This window comes from Oncorhynchus kisutch, linkage group LG23 (genome assembly GCF_002021735.2).
Source record: "Oncorhynchus kisutch isolate 150728-3 linkage group LG23, Okis_V2, whole genome shotgun sequence".
In the NCBI taxonomy this organism is placed as follows: Eukaryota; Metazoa; Chordata; class Actinopteri; order Salmoniformes; family Salmonidae; genus Oncorhynchus; species Oncorhynchus kisutch.
The window spans coordinates 34,122,978-34,135,477 of record NC_034196.2 but is presented as its reverse complement, the minus strand read 5'-3'; the positions used below and the strand labels follow the sequence as shown (position 1 = coordinate 34,135,477).

The window sequence follows — 12,500 nt, the reverse complement described above, 5'->3', positions numbered from 1 at the left end:
GAGGAGAGGAGAGGAGAGGAGAGGAGAGGAGAGGAGAGGAGAGGAGAGGAGAGGAGAGGAGATAGGCTTAGGCTAATAGGGATAGGCCAGGCTGGGGTGTGACAGAGCTGTACCAGGCTGGGTTAGGTAGGGTGTGACAGAGCTGTACCAGGCTGGGTTAGGTAGGGTGTGACAGGGCTGTACCAGGCTGGGTTAGGTAGGGTGTGACAGAGCTGTACCAGGCTGGGTTAGGTAGGGTGTGACAGAGCTGTACCAGGCTGGGTTAGGTAGGGTGTGACGGGGCTGTACCAGGCTGGGTTAGGTAGGGTGTGACGGGGCTGTACCAGGCTGGGTTAGGTAGGGTGTGACAGGGTGTGACAGGGCTGTACCTTGTGGAGGTCGGGGATCAGGTCTTGGTACAGGGAACGGATCAACATGTCCAGGGTCCGCTGACGCTTCTGGGCAAATGTGGGTGTCTCCAGGGTGGCCTTCTCTCCATTGATTACTAAAGGACAGAGGGGGGGGGGGGGGGGGGGGGTAGAGAGGGGGTGGGGTTATGGTGAGAACATACACAATCACACACAATCACACACTCATCCAAAGTGATCACCATAACTCCACCCCCTCTACTGGCTGAAATGCCCACGCCAGTAGAAATCCACTTTTTCGAGCTGAAAGATGATGGTCAGAGATTACCCATGATGTCGCACAATGATGTAAGTCAATATGTCATCATTTTAGTCAAAGTAGGATATATTTGGGCTTGTGACAAAACCTAATTTCCCGCCTTCTCCAAATTTGAGCCAATGACGTGTCTTTTCCTATGAAATGAGGTGTAAATGATTTTTATCCTACGTTTCGTTTCAGGACTGGGTTTTATTTGAATGGTCACCCACCAGGAAGGTGGTTGTTCATTAGAAACACCTTCAAAGTTTGCGAGTCGTGACTGAGCTGAGCAATATATATTGAACAAAAATATAAACGCAACATCTTACTAATATCAATATGATATTCATAGAAGGAAATCAGTCAATTGTAATAATTCATTAGGTCCTAATCTATGGATTTCACATGACTGGGCAGGGATGCAGTCATGGGTGGGCCTGGGAGGGCATAGGCCCACCCCTTGGTAGCCAGGCCCAGCCAATCAGAACGAGTTTTCCCCCACAAAAGGGCTTAATTACAGGACAGAAATACTCCTCAGCAACCCCTCCAAGGTTTCATCAGCTGTCTGAGTGGCTGGTCTCAGACGATCCCGCAGGTGAAGAAGCTGGATGTGGAGGTCCTGTGCTGGCGTGGTTACATTAAAAAAGATTAGACATATTTTACTTAACTAGGCAACTCTGTTAAGAACAAACTCTTTTTTCAATGACAGCCTAGGAACAGTGGGTTGACTACCTGTTCAGGGGCAGAATGACAGGTTTGTTCCTTATCAGCTCTGGGATTTGATCTTGCAACCTTTTGGTTACTAGTCCAACGCTCTAACCACTAGGCTATGCTGCCATCCCATGGTCTGCGGTTGTGAGGCTGGTTGGACGTAGTTCCAAATTCTCTAAAATTATGTTGGAGGCAGTTTATAGTAGAGAAATTAAGATTTAATTATCTGGCAACAGCTCTGGTGAACATCCTGCAGTCAGCATGCCAATTGTACGCTCCCTCAAAACTTGAGACATCTGTGGCATTGTGTTGTGTGACAAAACTGCACATTTGAGATTTGCCTTTAATTGTCCCCAGCACAAGGTGCACCTGTGAATTGATCATGCTGTTTAATCAGCTTCTTGATAAGCCACAGCTTTCAGGTGGATGGATTATCTTGGCAATGCTCACTAAAAGGAATGCAAACAAATTTGTGCAGAACATTTGAGAGAAATAAGCTTTGTGTGAGTATCCAAAATGTCTGGGATCTTTTATTTCAGCTCATGAAACATTTTGCAGTTATATTTTTGCTCAGTATAATACACTGCTCAAAAAAATAAAGGGAACACTTAAACAATACAATGTAACTCCAAGTCAATCACACTTCTGTGAAATCAAACCGTCCACTTAGGAAGCAACACTGATTGACAATACATTTCACATGCTGCTGTGCAAATGGAATAGACAACAGGTGGAAATTATAGGCAATTAAGCAAGACACCCCCAATAAAGGAGTGGTTCTGCAGGTGGGGACCACAGACCACTTCTCAGTTCCTATGCTTCCTGGCTGATGTTTTGGTCACTTTTGAATGCTGGCGGTGCTTTCACTCTAGTGGTAGCATGAGACGGAGTCTACAACCCACACAAGTGGCTCAGGTAGTGCAGCTCATCCAGGATGGCACATCAATGCGAGCCTTGGCAAGAAGGTTTGCTGTGTCTGTCAGCGTAGTGTCCAGAGCATGGAGGCGCTACCAGGAAACAGGCCAATACATCAGGAGACATGGAGGGGGCCGTAGGAGGGCAACAACCCAGCAGCAGGACCGCTACCTCCGCATTTGTGCAAGGAGGAGCAGGAGGAGCACTGCCAGAGCCCTGCAAAATGACCTCCAGCAGGCCACAAATGTGCATGTGTCTGCTCAAACGGTCAGAAACAGACTCCATGAGGGTGGTATGAGGGCCCCACGTCCACAGGTGGGGGTTGTGCTTACAGCCCAACACCGTGCAGGACGTTTGGCATTTGCCAGAGAACACCAAGATTGGCAAATTTGCCACTGGCGCCCTGTGCTCTTCACAGATGAAAGCAGGTTCACACTGAGCACATGTGACAGACATGACAGGGTCTGGAGACGCCATGGATAACGTTCTGCTGCCTGCAACATCCTCCAGCATGACCGGTTTGGCGGTGGGTCAGTCATGGTGTGGGGTGGCATTTCTTTGGGGAGCCGCACAGCCCTCCATGTGCTCGCCAGAGGTAGCCTGCCATTAGGTACCGAGATGATATCCTCAGACCCCTTGTGAGACCATATGCTGGTGAGGTTGGCCCTAGGTTCCTCCTAATGCAAGACAATGCTAGACCTCATGTGGCTGGAGTGTGTCAGCAGTTCCTGCAAGAGGAAGGCATTGATGCTATGGACTGGCCCGCCCGTTCCCCAGACCTGAATCCAATTGAGCACATCTGGGACATCATGTCTCGCTCCATCCACCAACATGCACCACAGACTGTCCAGGAGTTGGCGGATGCTTTAGTCCAGGTCTGGGAGGAGATCCCTCAGGAGACCATCCGCCACCTCATCAGGAGCAAGCCCAGGCATTGTAGGGAGGTCATACAGGCACGTGGAGGCCACACACACTACTGAGCCTCATTTAGACTTGTTTTAAGGACATTACATCAAAGTTGGATCAGCCTGTAGTGTGGTTTCCACTTTAATTCTGAGTGTCACTCAAAAGTCAGACCTCCATGGGTTGATACATTTGATTTCCATTGATAATTTTTGTGTGATTTTGTTGTCAGCAAATTCAACTATGTAAAGAAAAAAGTATTTAATAAGAATATTTCATTCATTCAGATCTAGGATGTGTTATTTTAGTGTTCCCTTTATTCTTTTGAGCAGTGTAGATCATCTTTGGCTACAACAAAGATGATGGATAAATCAAGATATTTCACTGGTCTACTTAACGGGGTGCGTCTCCCATAGACACCATTGCAATAGCAGCTGTGTCTGGTCTACTTAAATCAATTACTTTTAATGAACGAGAAAAAAGCTGGGTTGGGTGTCTCACTTCCTCTTCCGACTCTTTGCTCTTTTCTAATTTTCGACCATTCCATTGATCCGAAAGAATTTTCGGCCGCAATTTAGATAATGGATTGATATGCTACATGACGCTTCAAATGAGTGGATTCTATTTCAGACACACCCGTTGCTGACAGGTGTATAAAATCAAGCACACAGCAATGCAATCTCCATAGACAAACACTGGCAGTAGAATGGCCTTACTGAAAAGCTCAGTGACTTTCATAATGGCACTGTCACAGGATGCCACCTTTCCAACTAGTCAGTTCGTCAAATTTCTGCCCTGCTAGAGCTGCCCCGGTCAACTGTAAGTGCTGTTATTGTGAAGTGAAGACGTCTAGGAGCAACAATGACTCAGCTGCGAAGTGGTAGACCACACAAGCTCACAGAACTGGACTGACAAATTCTGAAGTGCGTAGATCGTAAAAATCGTCTGTCCTCGATTGCAACACTCACTATTGAGTTCCAAACTGCCTCTAGAAGCAACGTCAGCACAATAACTGTTCATCGGGAGCTTCATGAAATGGGTTTCCATGGCCGAGCAGCCGCACACAAGCCTAAGATCACTGTGACCAATGCCAAGCGTCAGCTAGAGTGGTGTAAAGCGCGCTGGCATTGGACTCTGGAGCAGTGGAAACTGGGTTTGGCAGATGCCAGGAGATTGTTACCTGCCCCAATGCATGGTGGAGGAGGAATAATGGTTTGGGGCTGTTTTTCATGGTTTCCGACTAGGCCCCTTAGTTCCAGTGAATAGAAATCTTAACGCTACTGCATAAAATTATATTGTAGACGATTCTGTACTACTAACTTTGTGGCAACAATTTGGGGAAGGCCCTTTCCTGTTTCACCATGACAATGCCCCCGTGCACAAAGCGAGGTCCACACAGAAACGGTTTGTCGAGATTGGTGTGGCCTGCACAGAGCCCTGACCTCAACCACATCAAACACCTTCGTGATGAATTGGAATGCTGACTGCAAGCCAGGCCTAATTGCCCAACATCAGCGCCTGCCCCAAGTCCCAGCAGCAATGTTCCAACATCTAGTGGAAAGCCTTCCCAGTTTCTCTGTTTATCTTATATGCTTAGTCACTTTAACTATACATTCATGTACATACTACCTCAATTGTCCCAACCAACCAGTGCTCCCGCACATTGGCTAACCGGGCAATCTGCATTGAGTCCCGCCACCCACCAACCCCTCTTTTATGCTACTGCTACTCTCTGTTCATCATATATGCACAGTCACTTTAACGATACCTACATGTACATACTACCTCAATAAGTCTGACTAACAGGTGTCTGTATATAGCCTTGCTACTCTTTTTTCAAATGTCTTTCTACTGTTGTTTTATTTCTTTAAGGTTTACACCTGTTGTATTCGGCGCACGTGAGACAAATACACCTTGATTTGATTTGAAGAGTGTAGGCTGTTATAGCAGCAAAGGGGGGACCAACTCTATACAAATGCTCATGATTTTGGAATCAGACGTTGGACGAGCAGGTGCTTACATACTATTTGTTGTTATTCCTCTGCTCCACGTGGAAATCCCCACAACATTCCCACCCCCAATTCCTGATATGTATTAGCAGCGTGCGTCATTCTTCGAGGTGGAACCTAAACAAGACTTTCCGTTCTAGGACAGGAAGTATTCGAAATAGGTGGGGCAACTCTGTGGTGGGCCTTGAAGAAAGCCTAGAACTGCAACCATCCAGACTTCTAACCCCACTCAACGACTATTTTGGTCACACATATCTACTTAGAGGCCTATACAAAGGAGGGGGTCGCTTTTATTCACTCTTTATGTGTGACATTATCTTAAAACACTTGTGACGTACATGTACATAGGCCTTAAAAAGGTTTTACGATAAACGTTAGATAAAGTTAAACAAATTTGTCACTGCAATGCATGAGTAGAGGTGTAACAGTAGTACTGTAAACAGTAGAGGTGTAACAGGAGTACTGTAAACAGTAGATGTGTAACAGTAGTACTGTAAACAGTAGAGGTGTAACAGGAGTACTGTAAACAGTAGAGGTGTAACAGGAGAACTGTAAACAGTAGAGGTGTAACAGTAGTACTGTAAACAGTAGAGGTGTAACAGTAGTACTGTAAACAGTAGAGGTGTAACAGGAGAACTGTAAACAGTAGAGGTGTAACAGGAGCACTGTAAAGAGTAGAGGTGTAACAGGAGAACTGTAAACAGTAGAGGTGTAACAGTAGTACTGTAAACAGTAGAGGTGTAACAGGAGCACTGTAAACAGTAGAGGTGTAACAGTAGGACTGTAAACAGTAGAGGTGTATCAGGAGCACTGTAAACAGTAGAGGTGTAACAGTAGTACTGTAAACAGTAGAGGTGTAACAGGAGAACTGTAAAGAGTAGAGGTGTAACAGGAGAACTGTAAACAGTAGAGGTGTAACAGGAGAACTGTAAACAGTAGAGGTGTAACAGGAGAACTGTAAAGAGTAGAGGTGTAACAGGAGAACTGTAAACAGTAGAGGTGTAACAGTAGGACTGTAAAGAGTAGAGGTGTAACAGGAGAACTGTAAACAGTAGAGGTGTAACAGGAGAACTGTAAACAGTAGAGGTGTAACAGTAGTACTGTAAACAGTAGAGGTGTAACAGGAGAACTGTAAACAGTAGAGGTGTAACAGGAGAACTGTAAACAGTAGAGGTGTAACAGGAGAACTGTAAACAGTAGAGGTGTAACAGGAGAACTGTAAACAGTAGAGGTGTAACAGTAGTACTGTAAACAGTAGAGGTGTAACAGGAGAACTGTAAACAGTAGAGGTGTAACAGGAGAACTGTAAACAGTAGAGGTGTAACAGGAGAACTGTAAACAGTAGAGGTGTAACAGGAGAACTGTAAAGAGTAGAGGTGTAACAGGAGAACTGTAAACAGTAGAGGTGTAACAGTAGGACTGTAAAGAGTAGAGGTGTAACAGTAGTACTGTAAACAGTAGAGGTGTAACAGGAGAACTGTAAACAGTAGAGGTGTAACAGGAGAACTGTAAACAGTAGAGGTGTAACAGGAGAACTGTAAACAGTAGAGGTGTAACAGGAGAACTGTAAACAGTAGAGGTGTAACAGGAGAACTGTAAACAGTAGAGGTGTAACAGGAGAACTGTAAAGAGTAGAGGTGTAACAGGAGAACTGTAAACAGTAGAGGTGTAACAGTAGTACTGTAAACAGTAGAGGTGTAACAGGGGAACTGTAAACAGTAGAGGTGTAACAGTAGTACTGTAAACAGTAGAGGTGTAACAGTAGTACTGTAAACAGTAGATGTTTAACAGGAGAACTGTAAACAGTAGAGGTGTAACAGGAGAACTGTAAACAGTAGAGGTGTAACAGGAGAACTGTAAACAGTAGAGGTGTAACAGGAGAACTGTAAAGAGTAGAGGTGTAACAGGAGAACTGTAAACAGTAGAGGTGTAACAGGAGAACTGTAAACAGTAGAGGTGTAACAGGAGAACTGTAAACAGTAGAGGTGTAACAGGAGCACTGTAAACAGTAGAGGTGTAACAGGAGAACTGTAAACAGTAGAGGTGTAACAGGAGAACTGTAAACAGTAGAGGTGTAACAGGAGAACTGTAAACAGTAGAGGTGTAACAGGAGAACTGTAAACAGTAGAGGTGTAACAGGAGAACTGTAAACAGTAGAGGTGTAACAGGAGAACTGTAAACAGTAGAGGTGTAACAGGAGAACTGTAAACAGTAGAGGTGTAACAGGAGCACTGTAAACAGTAGAGGTGTAACAGGAGAACTGTAAACAGTAGAGGTGTAACAGGAGAACTGTAAAGAGTAGAGGTGTAACAGGAGAACTGTAAACAGTAGAGGTGTAACAGGAGAACTGTAAAGAGTAGAGGTGTAACAGGAGAACTGTAAACAGTAGAGGTGTAACAGGAGAACTGTAAACAGTAGAGGTGTAACAGGAGAACTGTAAACAGTAGAGGTGTAATGGAGAACTGTAAACAGTAGAGGTGTAACAGGAGAACTGTAAACAGTAGAGGTGTAACAGTAGTACTGTAAACAGTAGAGGTGTAACAGGAGAACTGTAAACAGTAGAGGTGTAACAGTAGTACTGTAAACAGTAGAGGTGTAACAGTAGTACTGTAAACAGTAGAGGTTTAACAGGAGAACTGTAAACAGTAGAGGTGTAACAGGAGAACTGTAAACAGTAGAGGTGTAACAGGAGAACTGTAAACAGTAGAGGTGTAACAGGAGAACTGTAAAGAGTAGAGGTGTAACAGGAGAAACTGTAAACAGTAGAGGTGTAACAGGAGAACTGTAAACAGTAGAGGTGTAACAGGAGAACTGTAAACAGTAGAGGTGTAACAGGAGCACTGTAAACAGTAGAGGTGTAACAGGAGAACTGTAAACAGTAGAGGTGTAACAGGAGAACTGTAAACAGTAGAGGTGTAACAGGAGAACTGTAAACAGTAGAGGTGTAACAGGAGAACTGTAAACAGTAGAGGTGTAACAGGAGAACTGTAAACAGTGGAGGTGTAACAGGAGAACTGTAAACAGTAGAGGTGTAACAGGAGAACTGTAAACAGTAGAGGTGTAACAGGAGAACTGTAAACAGTAGAGGTGTAACAGTGGTACTGTAAACAGTAGAGGTGTAACAGGAGAACTGTAAACAGTAGAGGTGTAACAGTAGTACTGTAAACAGTAGAGGTGTAACAGTAGTACTGTAAACAGTAGAGGTGTAACAGTAGTACTGTAAACAGTAGAGGTGTAACAGGAGAACTGTAAACAGTAGAGGTGTAACAGGAGAACTGTAAACAGTAGAGGTGTAACAGGAGAACTGTAAACAGTAGAGGTGTAACAGTAGTACTGTAAACAGTAGAGGTGTAACAGGAGCACTGTAAACAGTAGAGGTGTAACAGTAGGACTGTAAACAGTAGAGGTGTAACAGGAGAACTGTAAACAGTAGAGGTGTAACAGTAGTACTGTAAACAGTAGAGGTGTAACAGGAGAACTGTAAAGAGTAGAGGTGTAACAGGAGAACTGTAACCAGTAGAGGTGTAACAGTAGTACTGTAAACAGTAGAGGTGTAACAGGAGAACTGTAAACAGTAGAGGTGTAACAGGAGAACTGTAAACAGTAGAGGTATAACAGGAGAACTGTAAACAGTAGAGGTGTAACAGTAGTACTGTAAACAGTAGAGGTGTAACAGGAGAACTGTAAACAGAAGAGGTCTAAACCTTAGAGGTGTAAACAGAAGAGGTGTAAACAGTTTGGAGAGTAAGTCCATGGTCTTACGTTTGACTAACAAAAAGTCCCTGAATTCTTGGTGGTCTGTAAACACAGGTGGTGAGGGGAGGGGAGGTCCGAACAGTGGCACACTTTCCTCAGAGAAAATCTTCAACCTAGAACACACAAAACCCTGTTATTGTTTTTCACACATACACACTCACAGGAACACACAGAGGCCATGAGTCAATACAATACCATAGAATACATGAACACTGAATAAAATACATAACTGAAACAAAAATGAAACTAAACCCCTTCATACCTGTAACTGTCGTTCTGACTGTTGTATCTAACTAATGCAAAAATATCTGGCAGTAAAATGAAGGAAGTAACATGAACTCCCAACACTCAATACATGATTCCCAGTGGCGACCCGTCATCAAGGGCAGGTGTTGATATACAGCACCAGTCATAAGTTTGTACACACCTACGCATTCAAGGGTTTTTCTTAATTTTTTACTATTTTCTGCATTGTAGAATAATAGTGAACACATCAAAATGATGAAATAACACATATGGAATCATGTAGTAACCAAAAAAGTGTTAAACCATCTAAATATATTTTATATTTGAGATTATTCAAAGTAGCCACCCTTTGCCTCGATGAAAGCGTTGCACACTCTTGGCATTCTCTCAACCAGCTTAATGCATTTAAATTAACAGGTGTGCCTTGCTAAAAGTTCATTTGTGGAATTTCGTTCCTTCTTGATACATTTGAGCCAATCCGTTATGTTGTGACATGGTATGGGTGGTATACAGAAGATGGCCCTATTTGGTAAAAGACCAAGTCCATATTATGGCAAGAACAGCTCAAATAATCAAAGAGAAACAACAGTCCATCATTACTTTAAGCCCTCTATGGGGCGGCAGGGTAGCCTAGTGGTTAGAGAGTTGGACTAGTAACCGAAAGGTTACAGAGTTACCTCTGCTGTAGAGGATACGTTAATTAGAGTTACCAGCCTCAGAAATTGCAGCACAAACAAATGCTTCACATAGTTCAAGTAACAGACACATCTCAACTGTTCAGAAGAGACTGTGTGAATCAGGCTTTCATGGTTGAATTGCTGCAAAGAAACCACTACTAAAGGACACCCATAAGAAGAAGAGACTTGCTTGGGCCAAGAAACAGCAATGGACATTAGACTGGTGGAAGTCTGTCCTTTGGTCTGATGAGTCCAAATTTGAGATTTTTGGTTCCAACCTCTGTGTCTTTGTGAGACGCAGAGTAGGTGAACGGATGATCTCCGCATGTGTGGTTCTCCATGAAGCATGGAGGAGGTGAGATGTTATGGGGGTGCTTTTCTGGTGACACTGGGTTTAAGGGTTTCTTTTCCATGCTTAAAATGATAAACATTTACATGCAACACCAAGGGCCAGAAAAGGTTGAAGCTTCGACCTGAAGATCGCTGACGTCATTACTCAACCTTCCCAGTTGTCTTGAAAGCACCATAAATTCAGAGAATGCCAGACTTTGATGACAAAGTTTGATGAGAGACACAAGGACCGTCCTGTCACCTTCCTGTTCAAGTGGGCACAGCATAACAAGGTGAGTTCAAAATGTAGTGTATGCTGCTGCATAAATGATGTAATATGCCAGGGAGATATGTATACTGTAGCTAAGAGAGTAATACTAAGTGTATGTTGTGTAGTAATATGTCAGGGAGATATGTATACTGTAGCTAAGAGAGTAATACTAAGTGTATGTTGTATAGTAATATGTCAGGGAGATATGTATACTGTAGATAAGAGAGTAATACTAAGTGTATGTTGTGCAGTAATATGTCAGGGAGATATGTATACTGTAGCTAAGAGAGTAATACTAAGTGTATGTTGTGTAGTAATATGTCAGGGAGATATGTATACTGTAGATAAGAGAGTAATACTAAGTGTATGTTGTGTAGTAATATGTCAGGGAAATATGTATACTGTAGATAAGTAATACTAAGTTTATGTTGTGTAGTAATATGTTAGTAGCCCATGTGATTCACCCTGATATTTTGGTCCCTTTCCCCTCATAACTTAGCCTACTGTTCTGACTTGGTGGTGCCTATAGCCTGTTTTAGAGAAATGTAATCATATAATATTGTAAGAGCTTTCATTGTCTGCTTATATGCCCCCTTTATTTATCCTACAGTTTTGACTTGGTGTACAGGGAGAATACTGCAAGAACGACCAATGTTCTGAATTGTGTCGCTGTACATTTCAAAAGTGCTGAACAAATAGATATATTGGCTACGTCCCTCTTAACTCGCTCATTAATGTCTTAATCATCTAAAAAAAAGGTGGGAGTTTGGCTCACCAAGATTTACATGCTAAAAGCACAACTGAGGATTCAAAGAGATCTTCTGTTGAATCTGACAATTAATCTTAATGGTTGTACAGTCGTCTCAAATAAAACTGTGAAGGACCACGGCGTTACTCTGGACCCTGATCTCTCTTTTGAAGAACATATCGAGACTGTTTCAAGGACAGCTTTTTTCCATCTACGTAACATTGCAAAAATCAGAAACTTTCTGTCCAAAAATGATGCAGAAAAATTCATCCATGCTTTTGTTACTTCAAGGTTAGACTACTGCAATGCTCTACTTTCCGGCTACCCGGATAAAGCACTAAATAAACTTCAGTTAGTACTAAATACGGCTGCTAGAATCCTGACTAGAACCAACATTTTTGATCATATTACTCCAGAGCCGCCCTCCACTGGCTTCCTGTTAAGGCAAGGGCTGATTTAAAGGTTTTACTGCTAACCTACAAAGCATTACATGGGCTTGCTCCTACCTATCTCTCTGATTTGGTCCTGCCTTACATACCTACACGTACGCTACGGTCACAAGACGCAGGCCCCCTAATTGTCCCTAGAATTTCTAAGCAAACAGCTGGAGGCAGGGCTTTCTCCTATAGAGCTCCATTTTTATGGAACGGTCTGCCTACCCATGTCAGAGACGCAAACTCGGTCTCAACCTTTAAGTCTTTACTGAAGACTCATCTCTTCAGTGGGTCATATGATTGAGTGTAGTCTGGCCCAGGAGTGTGAAGGTGAACGGAAAGGCTCTGGAGCAACGAACCGCCCTTGCTGTCTCTGCCTGGCCGGTTCCCCTCTTTCCACTGGGATTCTCTGCCACTAACACCTATTACAGGGGCTGAGTCACAGGCTTACTAGGGCTCTTTCATACCGTCCCTAGGAGGGGTGCGTCACTTGAGTGGGTTGAGTCACTGATGTGATCTTCCTGTCTGGGTTGGCGCCCTCCCTTGGGTTGTGCCGTGGCGGAGAACTTTGTGGGCTATACTCGGCCTTGTCTCAGGATGGTAAGCTGGTGGTTGAAGATATCCCTCTAGTGGTGTGGGGGCTGTGCTTTGGCAAAGTGGGTGGGGTTATATACTTCCTGTTTGGCCCTGTCCCAAGGTGTCCTCGGATGGAGCCACAGTGTCTCCTGACCCCTCCTGTCTCAGCCTCCAGTATTTATGCTGCAGTAGTTTATGTCTTGGGGAGCTAGGGTCAGGCACAACCAGAAGAGGACTGGCCACCCCACATAGCCTGGTTCCTCTAGGTTTCTTCCTAGG

At 43.9% G+C, this 12,500-nt stretch overlaps 1 protein-coding gene across 1 annotated transcript in view; it reads right to left on the bottom strand.

Moving 5' to 3' along the window:
• The window catches only part of garnl3 (GTPase activating Rap/RanGAP domain like 3), a 174,666-nt gene that overhangs the window by 61,680 nt on the left and 100,486 nt on the right, over positions 1-12,500 (bottom strand). Inside the window, exons 13-15 of the mRNA XM_031802695.1 lie at positions 9,202-9,247; positions 8,946-9,052; positions 369-484 (exon numbers count right to left, since the gene is read on the bottom strand). Coding sequence (XP_031658555.1) covers positions 369-484; positions 8,946-9,052; positions 9,202-9,247 — 269 coding nt within the window. The remainder of the gene's footprint in view (positions 1-368; positions 485-8,945; positions 9,053-9,201; positions 9,248-12,500) is intronic.